Source organism: Ipomoea triloba, chromosome 10 (genome assembly GCF_003576645.1).
Source record: "Ipomoea triloba cultivar NCNSP0323 chromosome 10, ASM357664v1".
In the NCBI taxonomy this organism is placed as follows: Eukaryota; Viridiplantae; Streptophyta; class Magnoliopsida; order Solanales; family Convolvulaceae; genus Ipomoea; species Ipomoea triloba.
Genome location: NC_044925.1, coordinates 25,476,825 through 25,501,239, shown reverse-complemented (window position 1 = coordinate 25,501,239; position 24,415 = coordinate 25,476,825). Strand labels below are relative to the sequence as shown.

General features: G+C 37.4%; 6 protein-coding genes across 9 annotated transcripts; 2 read left to right on the top strand and 4 right to left on the bottom strand.

Annotated features, from left to right (window-relative positions):
• Positions 1–376: 376 nt before the first annotated feature.
• LOC116033373 (histone H3-like centromeric protein CSE4) lies at positions 377–3,065 on the bottom strand. Its single transcript, XM_031276122.1, has 3 exons — positions 3,060–3,065; positions 1,889–2,355; positions 377–928 (listed from the first exon to the last, which is right to left on the bottom strand). The coding sequence occupies exons 1-3, from the start codon at positions 3,063–3,065 to the stop codon at positions 517–519; spliced, it is 885 nt and encodes a 294-aa protein (XP_031131982.1). The 3' UTR covers positions 377–516.
• A 2,513-nt stretch (positions 3,066–5,578) lies between these two features.
• LOC116032606 (transcription factor VOZ1-like) lies at positions 5,579–9,162 on the top strand. 2 transcript variants are annotated; one of them, XM_031275259.1, is made up of 6 exons: positions 5,645–5,781; positions 5,927–6,030; positions 6,148–6,409; positions 6,573–6,716; positions 7,679–8,195; positions 8,313–9,162. In XM_031275259.1, the coding sequence occupies exons 3-6, from the start codon at positions 6,182–6,184 to the stop codon at positions 8,867–8,869; spliced, it is 1,446 nt and encodes a 481-aa protein (XP_031131119.1). In that variant the 5' UTR covers positions 5,645–5,781; positions 5,927–6,030; positions 6,148–6,181; the 3' UTR covers positions 8,870–9,162. The 2 variants fall into 2 exon arrangements, with proteins under 2 accessions (XP_031131118.1, XP_031131119.1); XM_031275258.1 differs by lacking the exon at positions 5,927–6,030 and having other exon boundaries at positions 5,579–5,781.
• A 437-nt stretch (positions 9,163–9,599) lies between these two features.
• On the bottom strand, positions 9,600–11,742 carry LOC116032691 (transcription elongation factor 1 homolog). Of its 3 annotated transcripts, none has more exons than XM_031275383.1 (5): positions 11,637–11,742; positions 10,691–10,814; positions 10,256–10,326; positions 9,993–10,014; positions 9,600–9,920 (listed from the first exon to the last, which is right to left on the bottom strand). In XM_031275383.1, exons 2-5 carry the CDS (start codon positions 10,801–10,803, stop codon positions 9,860–9,862), a joined length of 267 nt encoding a protein of 88 aa, XP_031131243.1. In that variant the 5' UTR covers positions 10,804–10,814; positions 11,637–11,742; the 3' UTR covers positions 9,600–9,859. The 3 variants fall into 3 exon arrangements, with proteins under 3 accessions (XP_031131243.1, XP_031131242.1, XP_031131244.1); XM_031275382.1 differs by having other exon boundaries at positions 11,540–11,643; XM_031275384.1 differs by lacking the exon at positions 11,637–11,742 and adding an exon at positions 11,065–11,074.
• A 731-nt stretch (positions 11,743–12,473) lies between these two features.
• On the top strand, positions 12,474–15,112 carry LOC116031774 (28 kDa heat- and acid-stable phosphoprotein-like). Its single transcript, XM_031274079.1, has 8 exons — positions 12,474–12,651; positions 13,729–13,769; positions 14,015–14,092; positions 14,210–14,293; positions 14,370–14,404; positions 14,502–14,587; positions 14,682–14,747; positions 14,849–15,112. The coding sequence occupies exons 1-8, from the start codon at positions 12,585–12,587 to the stop codon at positions 14,881–14,883; spliced, it is 492 nt and encodes a 163-aa protein (XP_031129939.1). The 5' UTR covers positions 12,474–12,584; the 3' UTR covers positions 14,884–15,112.
• A 2,484-nt stretch (positions 15,113–17,596) lies between these two features.
• On the bottom strand, positions 17,597–18,824 carry LOC116031432 (ras-related protein RABA1f-like). Its single transcript, XM_031273643.1, has 2 exons — positions 18,396–18,824; positions 17,597–18,209 (listed from the first exon to the last, which is right to left on the bottom strand). The coding sequence occupies exons 1-2, from the start codon at positions 18,611–18,613 to the stop codon at positions 17,786–17,788; spliced, it is 642 nt and encodes a 213-aa protein (XP_031129503.1). The 5' UTR covers positions 18,614–18,824; the 3' UTR covers positions 17,597–17,785.
• Positions 18,825–22,696: 3,872 nt separating this feature from the next.
• Positions 22,697–24,279, bottom strand: LOC116033605 (WUSCHEL-related homeobox 8-like). Its single transcript, XM_031276359.1, has 4 exons — positions 24,072–24,279; positions 23,437–24,003; positions 22,991–23,245; positions 22,697–22,911 (listed from the first exon to the last, which is right to left on the bottom strand). The coding sequence occupies exons 1-3, from the start codon at positions 24,196–24,198 to the stop codon at positions 23,034–23,036; spliced, it is 906 nt and encodes a 301-aa protein (XP_031132219.1). The 5' UTR covers positions 24,199–24,279; the 3' UTR covers positions 22,697–22,911; positions 22,991–23,033.
• Positions 24,280–24,415: the final 136 nt, after the last annotated feature.

Sequence of the window (24,415 nt, the reverse complement as noted above, 5' to 3'; positions counted from 1 at the left end):
AAACCCATGACAAAATAGCACCAAAGAAGAAGAAGAAAGATAGATGATTTTCTCCTTCAGCTGCTACGTACTGCCGAGAAAAGGAGAAGAAAATGTGTTTTTCTTGCTAAGCACACTGCCTCTCTCTCTCTATTTTCTGCCTAATGCCGAAATGGAGTGAAATGGGAACCAAAATAATTCCCCTCCTCTGCTGCCCCTCCACTGCCGAAAGCACTAAGAAAATGAGGAATAAAATATTGTGGAATATTCCTCATTCACTAAGGACAAAAGGGAAACAAACAAAAATTAAATGGGAATTATTTTCCCTTGTCTGTCAGCCACTCCCCTTTCCTTTTATGCAGAATTAATGCTGTCAACTTAACTTTTCACATAGGAGGGACCCAACAAAAAGCAGTACTCATATTTCATTTCATTATACTAATACAAGTTCATATTTGGGGGCAATTGCATTGCATAATAGAAACCAATTCAAAACCCTAGCAATAGCCACATATACAATCGAGAGGCTAGCCTCACCTAAGCCCTCTCGCCCCTAATTCTCCTAGCAAGCTGAATGTCCTTGGGCATGATAGTCACCCTCTTCGCGTGAATAGCACACAGATTGGTGTCCTCAAACAGCCCGACAAGGTAAGCCTCGGCAGCCTCCTGAAGCGCGGCCACGGCGGAGCTCTGGAAGCGGAGATCGGTCTTGAAGTCCTGGGCGATCTCACGAACCAGGCGCTGGAATGGGAGCTTGCGGATGAGAAGCTCAGTGGACTTCTGGTACTTTCGGATCTCACGGAGAGCCACAGTTCCTGGCCTGAAGCGGTGAGGCTTCTTCACTCCGCCGGTGGCCGGAGCCGACTTCCTGGCCGCCTTGGTGGCTAGCTGCTTCCTCGGAGCCTTCCCGCCGGTGGACTTGCGAGCTGTCTGCTTGGTANTGATACCACTTTGTTGGGAAAAATCCCACTTCCTGTGACAATCAAAATCACAGACCCGACACGGTACACAAATACGAGATAATACACAATAGCCCAAAACTAAATATAAACACAAGGAACACAAGATTTACGTGGAAAACCCCAAAACCACGGGAAAAAACCACGGGCCACCAACAACAACAATTTCCACTATCACAAATCTCGGGTACAAAGTTTCAGGCTACCACACGAGCCAAACATCCAAAAAATCATCAAATACTACAACACTTAGGCCAAATACATTCTTCAACATCCACAGGCTAAACATAATAATATCTCGTACTCAAAATATTCAACTACCACGAACAAGGTAAAATGAATACAAATATTACGAGATTATCCAAAATGATGTCTGGAATAAATACAAGCTGACCTCAAAATATTTGATGAAGAAAACACCCAAGAGCTAGGCAAACCCATGACAAAATAGCACCAAAGAAGAAGAAGAAAGATAGATGATTTTCTCCTTCAGCTGCTACGTACTGCCGAGAAAAGGAGAAGAAAATGTGTTTTTCTTGCTAAGCACACTGCCTCTCTCTCTCTATTTTCTGCCTAATGCCGAAATGGAGTGAAATGGGAACCAAAATAATTCCCCTCCTCTGCTGCCCCTCCACTGCCGAAAGCACTAAGAAAATGAGGAATAAAATATTGTGGAATATTCCTCATTCACTAAGGACAAAAGGGAAACAAACAAAAATTAAATGGGAATTATTTTCCCTTGTCTGTCAGCCACTCCCCTTTCCTTTTATGCAGAATTAATGCTGTCAACTTAACTTTTCACATAGGAGGGACCCAACAAAAAGCAGTACTCATATTTCATTTCATTATACTAATACAAGTTCATATTTGGGGGCAATTGCATTGCATAATAGAAACCAATTCAAAACCCTAGCAATAGCCACATATACAATCGAGAGGCTAGCCTCACCTAAGCCCTCTCGCCCCTAATTCTCCTAGCAAGCTGAATGTCCTTGGGCATGATAGTCACCCTCTTCGCGTGAATAGCACACAGATTGGTGTCCTCAAACAGCCCGACAAGGTAAGCCTCGGCAGCCTCCTGAAGCGCGGCCACGGCGGAGCTCTGGAAGCGGAGATCGGTCTTGAAGTCCTGGGCGATCTCACGAACCAGGCGCTGGAATGGGAGCTTGCGGATGAGAAGCTCAGTGGACTTCTGGTACTTTCGGATCTCACGGAGAGCCACAGTTCCTGGCCTGAAGCGGTGAGGCTTCTTCACTCCGCCGGTGGCCGGAGCCGACTTCCTGGCCGCCTTGGTGGCTAGCTGCTTCCTCGGAGCCTTCCCGCCGGTGGACTTGCGAGCTGTCTGCTTGGTANCTTCCTCGGAGCCTTCCCGCCGGTGGACTTGCGAGCTGTCTGCTTGGTACGAGCCATTAGGAATCTAGGGTTTTGTTGGGTTTTGATTGGGGGATGGAGACGAGTTTGATTAATTGGGAATTTGGATGCCTTAGCAGTTAGCAGTGTGGAGGTTTGGAGAACTGGAGGTGATTTAAATAGGCGTTCGGAAATTTTAAGCGGGAAGACGAAGAGATCTAAACCGTTGATTGGCAGGGAAGTAAAGAACGAACTAGATCTAATCTGTAGCGGATCGATGACGTGGACAAAACATGTTATAAAAAAAAATATATATATATATATATATATATATATATATATATATATATATTTTTTTTTTTTTTTTTTTTTTNTTTTTTTTTTTTTTTTTTTTGCATATTCTATTCATTATGAAATACATTCATATTTCTTTAAAATTCATTCCGTAAACAAAACATGTTATAATTATAAGAGGGATAAAAAAACAAATAATTAGCATTGACCATTTTTATTTGTGACATGATGGGAACACAACATGGGATGCTATGTAAAACCCTTTTTTTCTTGTTACTGTTTTTTTTTTTTTTGGAGGCGCACAAACTTTTTTTTTTTTTGGTATTTGGTGATTGATATGACTATGTAAAAGGAAAATGTAAAAAGGAATTGCAAAAGGAACATCAAGAAGGAAGGTCCTTTCCGACTTGTTAAGCGAGGTTAATCCCACACCCGTTAACAAATACGCAAGTGGTACGCCTACCATATTTTGCCTACCTCCATATAAAAATGACCTAAAAAAAAAATTGAACCACAATCTAGCTCTAAGATTATATTCCTTAGCCTACTACTCAGTACTCACACCCCTAAGATCTTGTAGTAAATTGCAAAATATGTCATATTAATCCAGACTTAAAATTTGTTACATTAGTCGTTCTATACTAATGTTGCGATCTCACTCAAATTTGATACATTATCACTAAACTATGATTGTCTTTACGTTAGAAACAAGTTTTAAGTGAGGTTTTTCATTTATTAAACTAATATTGTTGAGAGTTTGATTCTTATAACGAACATTGAAATTTGTATTGTACTCATTGTGCTCAAAAGTATATAATTTGATGTTAAGTATCGGAACTAGATTGATTAAGAACAATTTATCTTCTCATAAGTTTAAAACAATTTTATGAGATTTAAAACATAGTTTAACGAAATCTAGAAAATTGATAGTGGGGGTGTTCCGCCCTGCACCTTGTGCCTTTCCTGATCTGCCCCCAACCGACGGATCAGAGTGCCGCTCGCAAAGTTTATGTTGACGGACCAAACATTTGTAATGTCGGCATCACATAAAGTAAAGTCCTATTCTTTTGTTGAAGCAGTAAGTAATCACTTAAAAGTGCCTTGAGATTCATTTTGGTTTAAAGATGGCCATCTTGCGTGTATATCCACAGTCATAAAAGTTGCAAGTAAAATTTTGTGAAAATAGTGGGTGAACAATGATTCTCATATCTAAAATTTATGAATTTAATTATTATTAACATGTTTTAAATTAAAATTATTATACGCGATTTTCATTTTTAGAATAAAATTATTGTATTTATATTTAGAGGTATTTATTTATTATTTGACTGTACAACCAAGTATAAATTCACTGTATCGTTTTTTTAAAATATTATTCCAATTTTAAATTCAATTCTTTTTTAGTAACCAAACGAACTGTAAGATGTGGTCATATTGGCACGATGAAGACAATGATAAAACAATACATATCAAGATAAAATATTTAGAAAATGCTACAATATTGTTAAAACTATAATATTTCAACAACAACAAAAAAAAAAAGAGTAATGACACGATATATGCTCAATAATTTATAAGACGATGTTTATCCCGCAGGAACATGTACAGAACAAGATATATTCTCATATCAAGATATGATTATTAGTATAGAACATGTTTTGTGAATGTGTTCGTGAACGTTAACAAACACTAATGAACACTTAACAAACGAATACGAACATGATTTTCAAAAAATCATAACAAATGAACACGAATAGTATGGGTGGACAATTCAATTCGGTTTATCCGAATCGTACCAAAGCGAACTAATAATATACAGAAAAACTGAATGGTTCGGAATTATTGTAAACCGAACGGTTCGATTAAAAATCGAACCGATTCGGTTTGACAAAATCCAAGTCGAATACCATTAAGGGTGTGTTTGGTTGGGGGGTTTAGGCATAAGGTATGGGTATGAAAGTGATTGTTATTGTTTGGTTGATAGGTTTTGTGGATGCTACTATGGGTTTGGAATACCCCCATCAATGGCAAAACCCATATCCTTATTAAATAAGGGTTTTATCTCCCTTCATCATTTCTTCCCCAACTATTAATAATCATTCCCATTCCACCCAACTACCAAACATGCTAAATACTTTCACCAAAACCCATTACCCTTACCAAGTATTTGATACCCATTCCGATTCCGATTCCCATGTGCGAACCAAACGCACCCTAAGTTTTAATAATAATAATAATGATGATGATGATGATGATGATGATGATGATACTAATAATAATAACAACAATAACAATAACAATAATAATAAAGAAGTAAATCTAATTTCTTATGCCTGCTCCCTAGTCCAATTCATTTCTCACTAGTACCTTTCTTAAATTTTTTATTTGATTTCTTTATAGCTTGTTCTCTACTTTGCACTTTTGTTATTTGCCGCAATTGTTCGTTACCCCATAATTAGTATTTAGTAGTATGCTTGAACATTGAATTGCTATTTTGTTATATAATGTTTAGATTTTGAATATGGATTATGTGATAGTATGTTTAAAAAAATAGGAAATGTTAATTTGGAGATTTTAAATCGAAATGAACTAAATCCGAACCGAAACCGAACTCTAATGTTAAAGCGATTGGTTTAATTTTTTAAAAATAAAAAAATGAAACCGAAACCGAAACCACCGAATCAAAGCCCGAAATGCCACCCCTAACGAATAGCCTCCGTCCGTTTATGTTTGGTTCGTTAACAACCCTATGAAGATACTCTTACTTGTTTTCACTAAAAGTTGAAGGACCTATTTAATATCACTTTCAAGTTGTAAATATATCTCTCTTACTTTTTATTTTTAAAAAATTATATATATAAAATACAAATTTTAAATATTAATGCAAAATAGGAACATATTATATTATATTTTAATAATAAGATTTCAAGGTACGAATTTTTATAATTAAAAAAAAAATGGTAACGAAGGGCTTATAAAGGGCATAATTGGAAATGTGAAGAGTACGCAAAAGCTTGTCAGCAGGCTGCGGCGTCAGCGGCTCAGCGCGGTGGTTCTTCATGCTTTTGCCGCGTACACAATCGCACCTCATCGACACAAAACTACTCTCCTCTCCACTCCTCAACTTTCTCTCTCTACTCCTCTCAAACCCCCTCTCTTCTGCCTTTCTCCGCTCTTCAGCACCACCACTTCTTACCAGGTACTAAAACCCCCGATCTTTCGGATTCCATTTATTTCTTGAATCCCGGGTGTAATTTCACGAGAATTTCCTGCTTTTTGGTGTCTCTTGCGCTTGCTTTAACTTGTTTGCTCTATATTCTCTTAATATTTGTGGATTTTTGTAGTGAAGTTGCAGTTTGATTTGAAATTAGGGTTCTGTACTTGATTCAAAAAGCTTTTACAAAAAAAAAGGGTGCAACTTTGTGCGTAAAAATCGGATTTTTTGCTGGTAATTAAGTGTTTGTTTGATTGAATTCGAGTGTTGCGAGGAATTCGTGATCTTTGATATGATCACAAGAGTTGCGATATGTGGTTGTGAATTTTTGTATGATGTATTGTTTTGCAGGTTAAGACTGAAGGTAAAGGCTTCAAGTTTAAGGATGGGGAAGGGTTCGAAGAGCGGCGTGGGCAAGTCTGCATCTTACCAGCTCTTCAAGGACAGGGCTAAGAATCGGGTGGATGATCTGCAAGGGATGTTCACTGATCTTCAGTCCTTGAGGAAAGAGAGCCGTACTTCTGAAGTGGCAGTGCTTGAGGAGCAGCTTAACCAGGTGCTTCGGGAGTGGAAGGCTGAGCTCAATCAGCCTTCCCCTGCTTCTTCTTTGCAGGTAACTTGCCCATTTATGTTCAGTGCACATAAACTTATTCATGTTGAATGCAGTCCACTCTTTGAACCTCTATTGGGTTGTGTTTGTGATTGCAAATTATGATTTGAGTGCCTTTGTTGAAAATTTTTGATGTGGACTTTGACCTTTATGGATGGCATTGCAGGGGGGGAGTTTGGGATTTAACACATCAGACCTTTGTAGATTGGTGCAGCTTGGTGAGGAGGAAGATGACGCCACCAGTGCATTAGCTGCCCCAAAGTCTGAACCTGATGCGCAAAAAGTTAGTGCTGCTGCTGGTTATCAAGAGGTACACATCTGTTGATAATAATTCTGTTCTCTGCTACAAATTGATACATTCTTCAGAATGGTAACTTCTGGATATGATAGAGGATGTCCTTTTTGTTTTGTTTTGTTTTGTTTTGTTTTTGTTTTTTTTGTTTTTTTTTTTCGTCATTATTATTTTTATTTTTAAACTTTGGAATTGTGACATGTGCAAGCTGTGAGGAAAGTTTGATGCTAGATTCCTGCAGTGGGGGAAGGGGTGAAAGGTGTGGTGGGGGCGGACTTATTGGTGAAGAGCTTTATTTGCTGCAATAGGTTTTGGGAGAGGACTCCATATTTGGAAAGGCTCCACCTTATCTGTGCAGTCATTTTATTTATTTATTGGGAAAAAGGGTCAAATAAGCCCTTCAACATTACACAAAAGTGCAATTTGGTTCATTAACTTTAAAAAGTGCAATTAGGTTCATTAACTTTAAAAAGTGCAATTAAATACTTCAACATGTTATTTTGAAGCAATGAAACCCAGAAATTGATTAATGACTTGTTATAGCAGGTCACTAGGGCTTTCAAAAATTCTGATGATATTCTGGCTACTCCGGCGACATTCCGGCCGACTACAAAAACTAACTCTGACAAAATCAAAGAAGGATCCATAAGAATGCCCGGTGGTTGCCATCTCATAGAAGGCAACCACTTGGATTGCCCTCTCTGCAAGACGGCGATCCACTAGTAGTCTCCTTCTCTCACAGAGAAGGCGGCAAACAGTGGGTCGCCTAGAGAAGGCAACCACTCACCTTCTCCAGGCAACCATTGTGGTCGCCTTCTCCACGGAGAAGGCAACCATTTGGTTACCTTCTCATCTTCTTTAGACATTCTCAATTTTCTTTTCATATTAAGTATTTGGCATTTAGGGTTCTTGCAATATCTATATTTCTGTTTGGTTTTTCATTGTTGAATATTTATTCTTGGGTTGTTGTTTGCCCGTAGGGTCTGAATGTAGCTCAGGTGCTTCAGGAACAAAATCTTCAGTTGGTGGACCAATCCAAAAATGCTCCTTTAGTGGTTAACAATGTGGGCATTAGTAATATAGGTCCTGCACAGTTGGGGGATTATCAGTCATATGATTTTCATCAAGATTTTGAGCAGCAGTATTTCCCTGGGTTTGATTGTGTGAATCTTTGCCTCGAAGATGTTTTGCCTGCAATTCATATTAATCCTCCACCTTCTGCATTCTTGGGCCCAAAATGTGCACTTTGGGATTGCCCGAGACCTGCAATGGGGTCAGACTGGTGTCAAAAGTCTCAAGACTACTGCAGTGACTATCATGCTTCCCTTGCTCCAAACGAAGGCTACATTGGACAGCCCCCGATTGTAAGACCAATGGGTATTGGCTTAAAGGATAATCTGCTTTTCCAAGCGATCAGTGCAAAAGCACAGGGAAAGGAAGTCGGTGTTCCAGAGTGTGAGGGTGCAGCAACTACAAAATCCCCATGGAACGCACCTGGTTAGTTTCTACCATTTTGACACGCTTGCATTTCTCATAATGATGTTTCCCTGATCATCCTATTCTTTTCCTTTTTATTGATGGAATCATATAACCAATTATGTTGTGATTTTGCAGAGCTTTTTGATCTTAAAGTTGTTGAAGGTGAAACAATTAGGGAGTGGCTTTTCTTTGACAAGCCTCGAAGAGCGTTTGAGAGTGGAAATAGAAAACAGAGGTCATTGCCTGATTATAATGGACGGGGGTGGCACGAGTCAAGGAAGCAGGTGATGAATGAGTTTGGAGGACTAAAGAGATCTTATTATATGGATCCACAACCAATGAAGAACTTGGAGTGGCATCTCTATGAATACGAGATCAACAACTATGACAAGTGCGCTTTGTATAGATTGGAACTGAAGCTCGTGGATGGCAAGAAGAGCCCAAAAGGAAAAGTAAACAATCCATCTGTTGCTGATTTGCAGAAGCAAATGGGAAGACTTAACGCTGAATTCCCTCCTGACACCAAGCGCACCGTGAAGGGTAGGGCAAAGGCGAACGCCAAGGATAACACTGGAAGTATTCCATCTGCTCCAAATCCCGCTGTTCCAAATTCTGAAGGGCTTTGTTATACTACTGCATTACCACCTTACGATTATGTTATCAATGATCTGAGTGGCTACTACATAACGTAGTAGGATGAATTTGGAACACTATTTTCTTTTCTTATTTTTTATTTATTTGGTTTGTCAGTCACATTTTTCACTCCAGTCTCTCATCTCAGTGAGAAGCTGGGGTTAATGTCTGAGAATTGCTAACTCCTATTGCCATGAATGTACAGAGCTACTATTAGAAATACTCCAACTAAAATGGCTCTAATCATCTTGTAGTGATGATTTTTGCTAATTAATATTGGATCTGTTAATGGTTCTTGTGCTTGTTGTACCTTTATAGAAATCTGGATACAGTTTTCAGTGGTTACAGCATCATTACAAATTTGCCATTTTTTTTTGGATATATTAAGTTTCCCAGCTAATGTCACTCATAAGCTCTCAAACTCTGCATAAGAGTTAGTGGACAAGGTAAATTGAGATTCACAACATCATTACAATTTTGCCATTTTTTTGGCTGCTTAAGAGTCAGTGGAGGAGGTAAATTGCGTATCACAACATCATTACAATTTTTTCATTTATTTATTGGATATAATGATATACTGTATTAAGTTTCTCACTTTATGCTAAATTTATCCTAAACTCGCTTTATCCTAAACTCGCTTAAGAGCTGTTGGAAGAGGTAAATCGCGGCTTGCAACATCTTTACAATTTTGCCATTTCATAATTACAGTGAATGTATCAACCACTTATCTGTTTCCCAATCTTAAACCACCGTGACAAAAATATGGTTATCAACAAGAAAGTAACAAAGTTCAACCCAAATGGCATGATAAAATTATCTAATGACACAGAGTAACTTAATACCTTGATATAAAGAAGGCCTGTAAGACAAGCTAATTTATTGGAGTTCAGAAACTAGGAATCCCATTACATAGTGCTGAAATGGTGAAACCTGGAATTATTGACTAACAGGGATTTAAGCCTATAGGGCGGTTTTCGAAACATTTATGGTTGCTGCAAAGTACAAAGCCTGCACTGCATTAGACAGATTGGGCAAGGTACTAGGAACCCTCATGCATCATCATCTTCAACATTGTTGACTCGCTCACATTCATCAATCCATTCGCTATATCTGCATATTACCCGTATATAGGCCTGTGAGATAGAGCTTCGGGGAGGGGGGAGGAGGTAAGGGTACACTTACATATCGATAGGCTCTGTTAGAGCTGCAGATAAGCAAAAGGAAAAGGGATTAGTCAACATGGTCTTCCATTCATAGGATTCCGGAATGTACATGTTTCAACAGAATGCATTCAGTATCGACATTTCTGTAAACGCAACAAGAAAATGAAAGTGCAATGCAAGCCCTTTGTCACGACACACACTATAGTACCGTTTTCTTTAATTTTACGAGACCCTTCTAATTACAGTTTGCATGAAAAATCTGTGTAGGGTAAGCAAATTTACCTGTGACAGTTGTGCTAAAGCTTTCTTGGCAAATATTGCAAATTGCCTCCCCAATCGCGTTTTTCATGTCACTGAAACAACAGAGCACAATTACGTGAGTGAAACCAAGCATACAATAGGCTCACCCATGAAATATCATGCAACTATTAAACTCAGTTGAGCGTGGGAGCCTGGGAGGCACCTCCCCACTACAGAAGCTTTCCTGTTCCCTCGGAATTACCACTTGTTATAATCATATATGAGTGGTAACAGCAGCTATATAATTTTCACGATGCACTATTTTCCCCACATTGAGTTTATAACAATATCAATCCAGGGTTAACTATGCATGGACTTAATTAAATACTATGCAGTGATGAAGCTAAAAAGGGGCATAGTCAGAAAAAAATTCTGCCCTTCGTGCGTCAAATAAATAATAATGTATTGCATATTTACATGCGGCACTCTACACTGGTGCCATGGCTGCAAAATGGGCAGCTAAAAACAGTGTCAAGTTTATCCATCCGCTTCTTTGGAGGCGGCTTTGCTTTAGACTTCCTCTTCCCCATGCTTCAAGCTCCTATCATCCAGATCAATTTAATAAAATAAGTCACAAGAGGGAATATAAAGAAGACAATGACCAACTCAACTTGACTAAGCAATTATTAAAATCTAGTCCCATATCTCTTCAACCCTAATGATTGTTACATGTTTGAGAGCTCCAAAGCTATCATAAACTTATAATCAATCCAAAAGCATTTAATTTTTTTTTAAATATATGACATCCGCTATTCACCAAGACTAATTCAGATTTGACCTTGGTTGCACACCAGAGTTTGACTCTTACTTGAGGAAAAGGCCTCAAATTATTTAGTTTGAAAAGACATCTAATAACCTCAGGAAGAAACAAAATGATAAGCAATACAACTCTCTACACATTCCAACAGAATCAAATTAAATTGAACTTTGGAGAACAAGAAAAGGAGGTTAGCTGATGAAGCCCTTATTTCAGAGGGCAAAAAGCTCCCTTCTTCATTAAGCAAATTAACCGGTGAGATCTCTCCAAAAACAGTAAGATAAAATTAATTAATTTATTTATAAAATAAAAAAAGAATATGAAAACAACAGATCTTAAAAAAACAAGTATACGCCAGACCCACCAAGAGAGGGACACATGAGCGTAATCAAGAACAAAAGAAATACATGAAATTGAAGACAACAGATCCCAGAATCAAGGATAAAACACAGACAAAAAATTGGGAATTTTTGTTACGGAGTAGCAATTAAAAAGATAGATAAATTTACCAGAGTTTGATGGAAAACAATCAAGATGCTAAATTGATATGCCCTAACAATCTCAAAAATGCAAAAACGTAAGGAAGATATGAGAAATAAAACTTACGATCTTGATACCCAGAAAAAGTAGCTTACTCGCCCTTGACCTCAGTGAAACTGCGAAGTGAAAGATGAAAAAATACCCATCAACTTTTAACGTGTGGAAAATCAATTTTTAACTACTAGGTAATATAAATTTGGGGTTAAATGAATTTGAGATTAATAAAATTTACGAGCTTTGAAAGAAGAAAATTAAGAGGGTAAGTAATTGTAATTTTATGAAAAATATAATATGAAAATCAAGTAAGAATTCAGATTTTATAAACAAAAATAAAATTATTGAAAATTGAAAGGAAAAAAAGTAAATAAATATTAAAATATTTTTTATAATAATATAAGAAAACTAATTCGAGTATAACCCTGTTCAAGAAAAATATTTTTTAAAAGTATTTAAGTAATCTTAATTTCATCAAACTAAATTTAAGTTCACAATTCATGTTTTCAATTGGATCACTGAATTCGAACTTTATATTGATATACGTTCAATCGTGATATTTAGTCATATTATGAATCACTACGGTAATTGGACCAAACATTGTTTCTGATATTTTTATCAATTCATGTCTACTACAACTTTATCACCTTTTTTTTTTTTTTTCTTTTGCGTGGTGGAAGTCTTGAAGAAGGAATATCTGCTTCATGTGTGACGCCAATAATTCACGTATTGTATTTGGGATTCTATAAGAATTAGTTCAAATCTAATTCGGATTATGTTTACCGAGTTTAACCCTACTCGAACTCTTATTTGAAGATATAAAGATTGCGGTTCAGGAATTTACACTTGCGTTTATAGGTAATTTAAGGAGGACGGTGATCGAACCCCCAAATAAAAAAAAAATCCTCTTTTTTGACTTTTTATACGACAAAGCCCGAGTACGAGCCAAAGCACTCATCGTCTTCTGAATTGGCTCTCTCCCTCCTCTTCTCTTCAGCAGAAAACCTCTGAAAAAGCGCTATGGGGAGAGGAAAGTTCAAGGGAAAGCCCACTGGTCGCCGCCAGTTCTCCACTCCTGAGGAGATGAGTACGTTTCCCTTTCTTCTCTCTCTCTGTATATAGATACACACATTTACATATATATATGCTTATTATATGCACGAATATCAAGGTGCTTGTGGGCATTCGCCGCTTGCTGTTGATGGCTTGGTTGATTTTAGATCTCTTGTTTTTCAATAGGGTGTTTATGGGTTTAGAGATTCGATTGGATCGTTCAATATTTGGTTGGTCTAGGGTTGAAAGTTGCTGAATTTTGAGATGGATTTGGAGTATTTTTTGGGTTGAGTTATGGAATGAGATTGGATTCTTAGCTGGAGTTAAGCTTGATTTTGGGTGTTTCTTGGATGGTGATTTTGATTATAATTGATTGCTGAGACTCTAACCAATAGTGACTCAAATAGATAGAGGGTATCTTAGTTTAATGTTTTATAATACGAGGATGGTGGCTATCATATTCAAAGGGGACAGTTAGTTCTACCTAATTACAAAGTTTTGCTGGTACCATATTGATGAGTTTATTGGTGACTTTTGTTTTCTGTAAATTTATGAGATGGTGTGGTAAAATTTGAGGGGAGAGGTACTTAACAATAACCGGTATTTAAATTTGGTAAGGATTACTAAGGGACATGAATAGTCTTGATTGGATCTTTTATTTGCAGTACTGCCATGGCTATTCATGATCTATCTGTTTTTACTAGTTTGTATTCGAGATTATATATGCTTGCCTGATGCTGATTTTAATGGCACATCTGAAGGTGGTTTCTGAAATAAACAAAGTAAAAGTAAAATGGTTTAAGATGTGTACTTCATGTTTCTTTGGGCTGCAGAAATGATTACAATGGTGTCATAACATTCTTACTTGCATAGTTGCATTTGTCTGTCTCTTGTTGTGAGAAGCTAAAATTAAGACTCAACCTCGTTTTCTTTGTAATATACCATCTTTTGAATTCCGAAATAGTGTTAGGTGTCTATCAGTCTATACACTTTGGTAAATTTTTTTGGCGTGTATTTTTGTGATTGTACTAGAATTAGCTTTCTAGATGCTGTAAATAATTGTTCCTTGCCTATATTGACTTTGCTATCTTGTATTTTTGTCCACTTCTAGAGGCTGGAACCTCAGCGGCTCGTCCTCGCACATTTAGAAAGGTATGTCATCGTATTATATTATGATGTGTATGCTTGTGTGTCTGTGTGTGCGCTTATTTCATTTCGACACACTTCTGGAAGCATTAGCTGTTTGGAACATGGCTTTCTGCACAACAGCGGTTTAGTGTGGAACTCAAAGTTCTGAATTCTGATATCATCTTATCTTTAAATTGCATCTACTTCCATACATATACCTTCATTTCTTTTTATGCATTTTAGCTTATTTTATCTTGTTGCTTTGTCAGGAAGAAGCCGAAGTTGAGGAAGAGGAGATATCTGAGAATGAGTCTGGAGAGGAATCTGAAGGGTCTGATAAAGAACAGGTATGTAAACTCTTGCTCATATATAGCATCTTTTCAGATTTTGTCCCATAAAGTTTATGCTTACTGTTAGACCGCTAACATTTCAATTTCCACTAACTGTGAACAACCTTTGAACAGAGGCAGAAGGGTTTACAGGGCATCATTGAGATTGAGAACCCTAACTTAGTCAAGGCTAAGAATCTGAAAGCCAAAGACGTCGATGTAAGATGGAAAGATTAGTTGTCTACTCTCCAATAACTATCGTGCTATAGTTTCTGATGGTTCTTTCATTTTGCAGATGGAGAAAACAACTGAACTTTCAAGACGTGAAAGGTCTGTAAAACTATCTGTTTCTTGTACCAGAATAATATTTTACTGTGATGCTGTTTTCCACTCTGCATTACTTATGGAAATCTTTCAATGCCATTAGGGAAGAGATAGAGAAGCAGAAAGCTCATGAACGTTACATGAGGCTCCAAGAACAAGGGAAAACTGAGCAAGCAAGGAAAGACTTAGGTACATAGTATTTTCTTGTCATAATTGCCCGATACTAGTGTTCTGCATATTCCTCTTGTGCATGAATTACTCAAGTGTACTGTTAAACTTGCAGAACGCTTGGCCCTGATAAGGCAACAGAGAGCAGAAGCCGCTAAAAAGCGTGAGGAGGAGAAAGCTGGTATTATTTCTGAGATAACCCAGAACCTCTTAATATTTTGTCCTTTATTTTTTCGGGCTTATTCATCTAATTTCATTTGTTTGATTGTTTCCCCTGCACAGCCAAAGAACAGAAGAAACTGGAAGCGCGAAAGTGAGATTTCATGGATGCTTAGGAATGAATTCAAACGGATCTTCCTTACTATTTATATGTAGCTATAACATATGAAGTAGTAATAGGGGTGTTATGTGCAAGTTTTTTTTTTTTTTTTTTCATGCTTCTCCAAATAGATGGGTTTCCAAGTTTTCAACTTTCCTACGTTTGTACTTTTGTCTATCGATGCTTGTTTCGTAAAAACTTATATACTATATTTGGTTGACATAACACATATGTGCATTTGACTGTCAATTACGGAGCATCATTACTGATTTAATACCTCACCAAACAGAATTTGTTAACTTCAATAAACACATACAAGTACACTTCTTTGTGTCCTCGAGGTTAAAGTGATGTGATTTTCTTAATTATTGTTTGTGGTTTAGAATCTCTCCGTTATCTCATAATGAAAGGGTGTTTTACACATGAATGGAGTTTATCTTTTGAATAATTTTAGATGATAATTAAAGATCAGATTATGTACAAAACAAATATTAGGGGACAAAGTATGCCAAATAAATATAGTGCGAAAAGTGTGATTGAGGGAATGAGAGATTTGGCCACTTGAGAGCTTAGTACAAAAATAAATTTCAAATGATGTATTTGTAGTTTACAGATTCGTGTAAACAATTATCAAATTATTTGTTTTTAACTAAATGTACAGAATTTTTGTATCAGAGAGCTTGTTTGGACCTTCACGATTGAGCTCGTTGCATAAGAAGATTTATTTCGTACATATTCTCAAATAGATTTATCACTTGCACACTTTGACATGATTGGTGGAGGTGAATAAATATAATATAAATATAAAAATAAAACAAAAGCTCTTGTGATTTTGGTGAATCTTCACTTCTGCGTTTGGCACCGCCATGTCCGAAATTGAGTCTCAAAAACCTAAGCCTGCGCACAGCTTCCCTCCTCCACCTTCAACTGACGCAGCGCAGCCCAGAGTACCGATTGAGAGCTCCAATGGAGGTGGGTTTTCTGGCGGTCATTCGTTCCCTAACCCGCCCGACCGGGTGAACCCGGACCCGGCCACTCTCAGGGAGCAATGGAAATTCGCAATTAGGCAGTACAGTAAGTGGTATTCCCACGCATGGGGCACTGCGATACTCGCGGGTGCATCCTTTTTTGCTCTTGGATGGATCATTAAAGGCGGCAACCCCTTGCCCTCCCTCGAGTCGGGTCGCAAGAACGCTCCATCTGAAGATCCAAATGCTGCTGTCGAGGTCAAAAAGTGAAAAATAAAATAAAAATATGAACTTTATTTTGGGTCAGTATTTAAGTCTTTATATTTCCCTTTCTTTCGCTTATATATCTTCGCAGTATTGTTTATGGGAATCTTTGATTGCTTGAATAATTGCCAATTTTTGAGTTGTTTTGCTTGAGCTCTGGGGGTTTTGCTGTTTCTGAAGTTCAGTTCTTGGTTGGCCAGCTTGTTTAATCCCTACTGTTTTCCAATTTCATTACACATATATTTGGAACTGCATGAATCTAACTGGCTATGGCATATAAAAAACCAGAGCAAGTATCAGGATTGGATAATGATGAAAGACATGAATAGATTCCATAAAATTGTTCCATGTACACTTCTAGGTAAACCAGGTTGCCCATAGTTGTCCGGCTCAAAACAAGAAGGCCAATAGGTTTTTCCTAGGAGTCGAACAGCTTAGGTTAACAGTCGACCAACAGCCTGACCAACTTGGCCGGGGTTGCCCCTTGTTTCATGAGTTTATATTTGAAGAATCTAACTGCAGCAGACTTATAACTTATCCAGTCAACTAGGATCTTCTATGGCAAAACATTTAACTTTTCTTTGATTATTAGTCTACAGACAATGTTCCAAAAGATAGGCTTCACTTATCTACCTTTCCTAGGCTATGGTTAATACTTAGAGGTACTGCAAATGTAGCTACAATTGCACTGTATTCTTATTCGATGATGAATTTCACACGAGTCGGGGTGAATACACCTTTTCTAATGTAGCAAAACACGAGGGAAATTTTACTTTCTAAGGCTCAATTTGCATTTCCTAGATACACTTGCCTCTTGTCTATACTTCTAAAACAAATTTACATAAACTTAGATCAATCAAGTAATGATGTTTCTTTGAATATGCATATGTAATGATTTTCTTTATACATCTAGTAATGATTCAGTCTAAAAAAATGAATCCATTTAGAAAGGACGAAAAGAATTTAATGAAAGGGATTCATAAAAAAATGATCTGCGTAGGAGAGGGGGTCGTCAAACTAGGTATATATATATAATTGAATGACTATTAAGCCAACCCTTGTAGAAGTTTCGATGCTTGATTCTCACATTTTCAAATCGTCGGTCTTTCTGGCATATTCCCTTTCCTGTGTGCTAACACACCAAAGGTGTCCTGTTAACTCTGCAGGGTTTCAAAAAGCTCAAGACTGGTTCGTTGGCATCTCGGAAAGGCTGGTGTGTGAAAACTAGAACGAGGAAGATATGCGCTTGGTTCAGATAAATATTCTCCAGCAGGGTGCAGTAGATCACAATAAAGAATGGCAATGACTTGAAATTTCTGTAATTATCCAAAATTTTCTGTGTAATTAGAATAAGATATATACCATGTGCAAGCTTTTTGAATCACTTGCTTGAAACTTGTTGCACTCCTATGGTTGTACTAAACGATGAAAGGAATGAGATGAAAGTTTCCCTTTTTACATGCATATTCAACATGGCAATTGCAAAAGTGTTAGAAAATTTATTAATGGAATTCATACAAAACTACAAAAGACGAGCTACTGCAAATTCTTCTTTCTTGACATTTGTATAGAGGATTCTTAAGTAGGCTCTACTATACATTGTCTAATGTTAAGTGCATACTTTCTCTTCCTGCCTCTTCTTCTCTCATGGTTGGATTTCTTCCTTGTTTATGAAGAACAGCACCCACCACCACTGGGATTAGAGCTCTCCCCAATGTTGATTGCCTTTCCCCGGGGCAGAGCCATCGGATCATCACCGATGTCGAGGGCCTTCCGGCTGGTGATCCGGTAGATCTGAGTCAGCACCTCGGTGAAGGCCATCTCGACATTGAGTGCCTCCAGTGCAGAGGTTTCAATGAAGAAGGTATTCTCCCTCTCTGCAAATGCCTGTGCAGTCGGGGTGGTTACGGCTCGCAGGTGGCGGAGATCCGCCTTGTTCCCTACCAGCATGACGACGATGTTCTGATCTGTGTGATCCCGCAGCTCCCTCAGCCATCTCTCCACGTTATCGAACGTTATATGACGAGTTATGTCATAGACAAGCAATGCCCCCACCGCTCCTCGATAATAAGCACTCGTAATTGCCCGGTACCTACAACATCATCAAAAAGAGTCGGACTTGAACCAGAATATAAGTTTGAACCACATACCAGGATGTGCCTTGGTGTTTTTGCACCGATTGTGGCATCCCACCCCTTGTCCCTCGTGGGATTTGACCCTGCATTGGGTACTTGTTGAATATTACTCAAATCTCGTGCAAATGAATATTATTGTTTACCTTTCTTGGCCAGCGGTGTCCCAAATCTGAGCCTTGGCGAGCTTATCATCGACCTCAATAGTGCGGGTGGCGAACTCGACACCGATGGTGGATTTGGACTCGGAGCTAAACTCATTGCGGGTGAATCGCGAAAGCAAATTAGATTTCCCAACGCCGGAATCACCTATCAGCACCACCTTAAAGAGATAGTCGTAATCTTCATCCGCCCTATAAGCCATTATAGTAATTGGCCTGGATGTTATCTTTAGCTTAATTATTTGGTGCTCTAACTAATTGGCCTAAAATGGTTATTTTGTTGCGTAAGGATAGAGAAGGATAGTTACGTCTGTGAAAACAATAGAGGAGATCTCCGATCCCTCCGAATGATTAGGAGGGAAATGACTCAGAGAAGCTCCGATCCGACAATATTCATTCTCTTCAAATTTTCTTTTATCTGTTTTCAGAAAACATACACAATACTAATCTTTAACAACCCAACGTATTATGGATAAACAATGAGATGCTCAGGTAGTTCATATATATCAAGAAAAAGAAGGGAATTTATATCGTGGACCAAGGTCCGTAGTTTTATCTGTTTTCAGAAAACATACACAACACTCATCTGTAACAACCCAACGTATTATGGATAAGCAATGTGATGTTTAGGTGGTTCATATATATCAAGAAAAAGAAAGGCTGATTAAATAGTACACATGACCACAGTTCGATTCAAGGTTTATGATTATCATTGAAAAAAATTGTAACCCAAACATTTATTATACAGTTCACGGTTGTTCCTGAACCGACAATGTACTCCAATTCATGAATTATAGTTAACCTTTTTTTTTTTTGGGTATTTTAATTTTAAATAAAAAATAAAATATAAATTACATAAACACGATACATTTCATATTTTAAAAATAAAAAATTTAAGTTTGAAAGTATTGCAATTTATTAAAATGAAGTGCTTGTATTTAGTTTTATCAATTAAATCTAAGCTGTTTACTTATTTTTTTCAATTAAAATGTGTCCATGCTCCTATCCCAAACAATGAGAGAGGAATAGAAGTATAGAACAACAGACAACATGTTTGGTTGGGTGGAAAAATTTTTCAAGAAAGTCAATTTCTTAAAATTTGAGAAAATGTTATTTTCCTTTACTTGGTTCATGGAATTTATTTTTCAATAATAAAAATAGAATTCATCACATTTGAGAAAAAAAAAATTCCAATCTTTACATTGGTATTCTATTTTTCATGAAAAAAGTTTTTTATGCTTAACAATTTTGGTCTCATAGAATTTTCTTTAATAATAATAATAATAATAAACCCCTAAATAACTCATGCTCTTATGTGCTCTCAAAGTTGAAATGCAATCCAGAAGAAAATACATACAGCCCTGTCAGGAAAAGTGATGATTATCCAATGTGACCCTTCGTGCAAAATGTACTGCTCACAGTGACGTAGAGATGAGACAGCAAAGGAATTTCTTGCACATCACACTGATATGACATTTCTAAATTACTCATTATGATATCTTCCTTCCATCAATCAAACCTCTATACTGTGACAGGTATAGGTATAGGTTGTCTCACTGTTCTCTACATTTCCTACGAAACCTCATTTTATTCTGCACCACTCAACCGCCAACACAACCAAACTTACCAAATTAAACTTCCCATTACAGCTCACACTAGTCTGCGGATGAAAGTCTTAGCAGACAAGTCGGTTTATATATCAGTGCAAGCAATTCAATATTACCACTGCAGCCATGGGGTGAACAGTCAATGTCAAAATGATTCCTTTCTACTACAAAATGTCAGCAAAGAAGATGCAATGTTACAAGGATCCAACATATAACAATACAAAGCAATCAATGCCGGGTAGGGCCAATTATGGATAATTTAGGCTGGTTTATCTCATTGGGTTTATTTGTCGCCGGTTACAAGAATCCGACATATAACAATTCAAAGCAATCAAGGCTGTCTAAGGCCAGTTATGGATAATTTAGGCTGGTTTATCTCATTGGGTTGAAATTACAAGGCCTGATTTATCAGTGCACATCTTAAGGTTGTGACGTACTGCAGATTTTTCACGTCGCTCAAAAGGAAATTGAGTAATTGATGGGACATTTTTTTTTTGTTGGATGAGCGCAATTCGAATCACTACTGAGATTGTGCATTGTATACACTTATGGCCAACTTAATCAACTAATGAACACAGTTATGGGTTGAGGGTTTTTCATCCTAGCTAGCTGTAAATTAAATGCCACCATTTACAGTACTAGTTTTCAAGGTTACAAATTTGATGTGATAACTGATAACTGTCATCATTCCACAGTAATAACATCTTGATTCCTGTAAAAAAAAAAAAAAAAAAAAGGGCTGATTCTCCGATCTCTGATGAAACGTATTATTTAAAAATTTAGTTTTTGATCACAGGCCAAATAATAGTTAGGTGAATGGTGAAGGGGAGAGGTAGGGGATGCATGTGCAGGATTGTTCTTATTTGGTAAAGGGGAGGATAGGGGAGTGGTGACATTAAAGAAAGGGTTATATGTTACAGCAAAATGCCAAAATATTATTCTTGCTTGTGAATTGACAACACACTAGCTGCTAGTAATCCTACCTAGCTAGCTACCTACCTAGTCTCAACCATAATACTGTTATCATCATAGGCAGGTAGCCTTAAAATAGATGAAACAAGATCATGTGCAGCTACTGTTTCTAAAAGCTAATTTCCTATTGTCTACCTCTAATAAATCTCAATGTTATCTACACCACATCTTTCAACGCCAGCCTTGCTTGCATTTATTTTCTTGAAAAAAAATTGCTCCGTACATTCCAATTAGGACTCTCACTCTCTAGTCCTATTATGATATGATCTACAAGTTTTTTGAAGTGTATATACATTGATGTCCAAGATATGGTTCATTATATATTTTTTTATTAGTATGATACGATCTGATTAAGCGAGTTAAAATATAATACATCATTGAATTTTAATGATTGAACTATAAGCATAGTGAAAATAAATATTTTTTTATATAGTTACTAGTTGAGCTCAATATTAGTTTATTAGGTTCTATTACATATGAGTTCAGGAAATTCGTTCTAAGGTGGTTGCATTGTTTATCATATACAAACAGTGAAATTGGAATCTCTAACAAGCTAGTGGAGTCTTCTATTTATATCAGTTTGTGAGGCAAGAAGAAACATGTTGAAGAGCTCCTAATGAAATTGACGTGGTGTCTCAAACTAGTGAAACCCTCTATTTATATATATTAGTCAGCGAGAAAATTAAAAGAATATATAACATACTGAAAATTTCCTAATGGAGTCAGTATGACGTCTCTCAGCTTGGTGCTTAGGTCGATCGTGTCAAGCGGTTGTTATTGGTGTGAGTGTGTGACAACCAATAATGAAACAAAACAATCAAATCTTGGGGAGAGAAAAAGCAATCAAATCTAGAGTTGTTTTATAACCCTATCAAACCCCTTATACTAAGGATTACACCTTAATCTTGTAACAACTAATGAAGCAAAACTATTAACTTCTATATATTTATTTTTTTAATTATACATGTTGAAAATCTTACAATATGCTATGTTTTACAACGTTGTATTTTGAACTTCATATGTTAAAAAAAAAAAAAGAAAAAAAAAACTACATTTTCAAATCACATAATACACTTAAAAGATGACCAAGTATACATTGTAAAATTATACTACTAATGTGTACTTTTATTTTATTTATTATTTTCTAAATGCTTGATTGACCATCAGTAGTTGATTTAGTTCTAATTAAGAGGTAATCCGCATTTCCTCTATATTTTCCTTCCATGTTCAACTAAAATAAATTAACATAATGCACCAGAAGTTCTAGCACGTTAAAGATAAATTTCTATATTGATAATTATTCTTAGGCATAGTCATATATGTGTCACATTCCCACTTCATGTGACAAATAATGATAGAAGTAGCCCGCATGGTCAGCTCAACTAGTCACATGAGTGAAGATTAGGGAAGAGATTAAGGATCGAGTCTGGACTTTTTGTGCGCAGCTAGTAAAGGTATAGCCATATAGCCTCTGTGTTCAAGTGATAAATTTCAACCCTAAATTTAAGAGTCATTGATAACTCCTACCTTAGAATTTCTAAAGAGGAATTTGTCACAACTGATCAACAAGCTTTCATATATATTTTGTTGTTGACCAGTTAACTGTGTCCGGAGGCAACTATATGTTATATATGTGTATTATTTAGGGAAAAAAAGAGCTAGCTTATTATTTAATTTAGTACTGGGCATGAACACATTACATAAAAGAGGTGCATAGGTAACCCACAATTAGGATGTTCCAAGAAACAAAAAACCAAATTACTGAATTTTTTGTTCTGATCAGTTTCCAAAAACAGAATTTAATTAGGAATTGGAGACGACGAAATTACAGATAGATACACTACGTAAATAGCTAACAGCATCCATTCCATTGCTTCTTCAGTTTCCATGAATCATTCACAGCTTCTTCATATCTTCTAAATCTGCAATTAATCAAAAAACAAAATAACTATATAGTTTACAAAACAATAATCTACGTTCTACACGGATTGAAATAACAACCGGTGGCGGCGCCGGCGCCGGCGGCGTAATCAGTTGTAGCAGATTATGTGCGAACTAAATAATAATAAGCGCCGTCCTGAAGTGGATCAAGGGTTAGTCCCCATTCATTGGTGAGGAGGGGCTGGCCGGAGGAATAATGAATGAGCACCGCGTCATCACCAAACGCCGCCTTCACGTTGAAGTGCGCCGCCGCCACCTCGAATGCCAAGTCATTTATGAACACCGTCGATTTTGCCGGACCCGTCTCTCCGCCACCTGTACCACCACACAATAAAAATCAACCCTTCCCCTATAGATGTCAAAATTTTTTTTTGGTGCAGAAGAACACTCGTAGTCACTACTAAAAAAGTTATAAGAAAATATACTAATATAAGTTTTTAATGATTGATGGCCAAAATTTATAAGGTCAATAATAAAGTAGAATTTGTAAAAGTAGGAATATATACAAGTAGTTGGAGGCTGAACGGCGGCGGCGAAGCCCATGAGTTCGGTGAGCAAAAGGTTTGGAGAATTCTCAACCGTGGTCTGATCAGAAACAGTAGAAAAGCAGAGCGATTGTGTGAACGCGCCGCCGTCGGAAGAAGCAAAACCGGTTGAGGTTTGATGGATGGAAGGCGGCGGTTCAGTCAACAACTCATTGCGTGCATGAAAAAAGCTGTTGTGATTCGCGGAATCATTAGGAGATGATTTCTCGGAAGAAGACGATGAGGAAGACGGTGAGGGGCCGCCGACTATGAGAGGAGGATTGGGGTTTTGTTGCGGCGATTTGGTGGAGGTTTGGACGTGGCGGAGTTTGTGCTTGGTTCTTGATTTTCTGTTCTGGAACCAATAGAAGACGTTGGCGTCGCCGACTTGGCCGTACTCTTGGAGTTTAGCTCTGATGTTTCTAATCTCCTCTCTGGGAGGATTAACCATTCCGGAATTGAAGATAGCTTCAAGAATGCGTATTTGCTCCGGCTTCGGATTCCATCTCGCCTTTGGCTCTGGAGCGCTCCTCTCTTCACTCCCACCACCTGTTAATCAAACAAGCTAGCTAATTAATTAAGCTAAATATATATAAATATAAAATTGGTATGAGTACCTGAAGGGGGTGTTGAGGGTGGTTTGAGGGAAGAGTTGAGAATGTCACGGTGGCGGTGCCATGGGTGGAGAGTGTTGCAGGGCTTGGACTTGAACATGCTAGGCCAGTGTCTCTTTGATGAAGACATTGATGAATTTTGATGAATGGAACCCCCCAAAACCCCTCCTTTTATTTTGCTACTCTCTCCCTCTCTTGCGATTAGTTTTTTTATGACAATTCATAAGTCCAAGCTTCTCCTTCCTCCTCTCTCTCTCTCTATATATATATATAATGCAACCCCACCAAATTCTGTATTAGCTTGGTAACTACAAAAAGGTTTGACTCCAACAGGTGTTGCATATTGG

Bases quoted from the DNA above. Each gene is read 5' to 3' on its own strand.
- LOC116032606 (XM_031275258.1), top strand. From the start codon at position 5,642: ATGCTTTTGCCGCGTACACAATCGCACCTCATCGACACAAAACTACTC. The intron at 6,410-6,572 runs GTAACTTGCCCA...ATGGCATTGCAG, and splicing joins CCCCTGCTTCTTCTTTGCAG to GGGGGGAGTTTGGGATTTAA. The intron at 6,717-7,678 runs GTACACATCTGT...GTTTGCCCGTAG, and splicing joins CTGCTGCTGGTTATCAAGAG to GGTCTGAATGTAGCTCAGGT.
- LOC116032691 (XM_031275383.1), bottom strand. From the start codon at position 10,803: ATGGGGAAGAGGAAGTCTAAAGCAAAGCCGCCTCCAAAGAAGCGGATG. The intron at 10,327-10,690 runs GTAAATATGCAA...CTGTTGTTTCAG, and splicing joins ACCAGTGTAGAGTGCCGCAT to TGACATGAAAAACGCGATTG. The intron at 9,921-9,992 runs GTAAGTGTACCC...GGTAATATGCAG, and splicing joins CTAACAGAGCCTATCGATAT to ATATAGCGAATGGATTGATG.
- LOC116031774 (XM_031274079.1), top strand. From the start codon at position 12,585: ATGGGGAGAGGAAAGTTCAAGGGAAAGCCCACTGGTCGCCGCCAGTTC. The intron at 12,652-13,728 runs GTACGTTTCCCT...GTCCACTTCTAG, and splicing joins CTCCACTCCTGAGGAGATGA to AGGCTGGAACCTCAGCGGCT. The intron at 14,294-14,369 runs GTAAGATGGAAA...TTCATTTTGCAG, and splicing joins TGAAAGCCAAAGACGTCGAT to ATGGAGAAAACAACTGAACT.
- LOC116031432 (XM_031273643.1), bottom strand. From the start codon at position 18,613: ATGGCTTATAGGGCGGATGAAGATTACGACTATCTCTTTAAGGTGGTG. The intron at 18,210-18,395 runs GTAAACAATAAT...ATGATGTTGTAG, and splicing joins GACACCGCTGGCCAAGAAAG to GTACCGGGCAATTACGAGTG.
- LOC116033605 (XM_031276359.1), bottom strand. From the start codon at position 24,198: ATGTCTTCATCAAAGAGACACTGGCCTAGCATGTTCAAGTCCAAGCCC. The intron at 24,004-24,071 runs GTACTCATACCA...TTTGATTAACAG, and splicing joins ACCCTCAACACCCCCTTCAG to GTGGTGGGAGTGAAGAGAGG. The intron at 23,246-23,436 runs GTATATATTCCT...GTGGTGGTACAG, and splicing joins CGTTCAGCCTCCAACTACTT to GTGGCGGAGAGACGGGTCCG.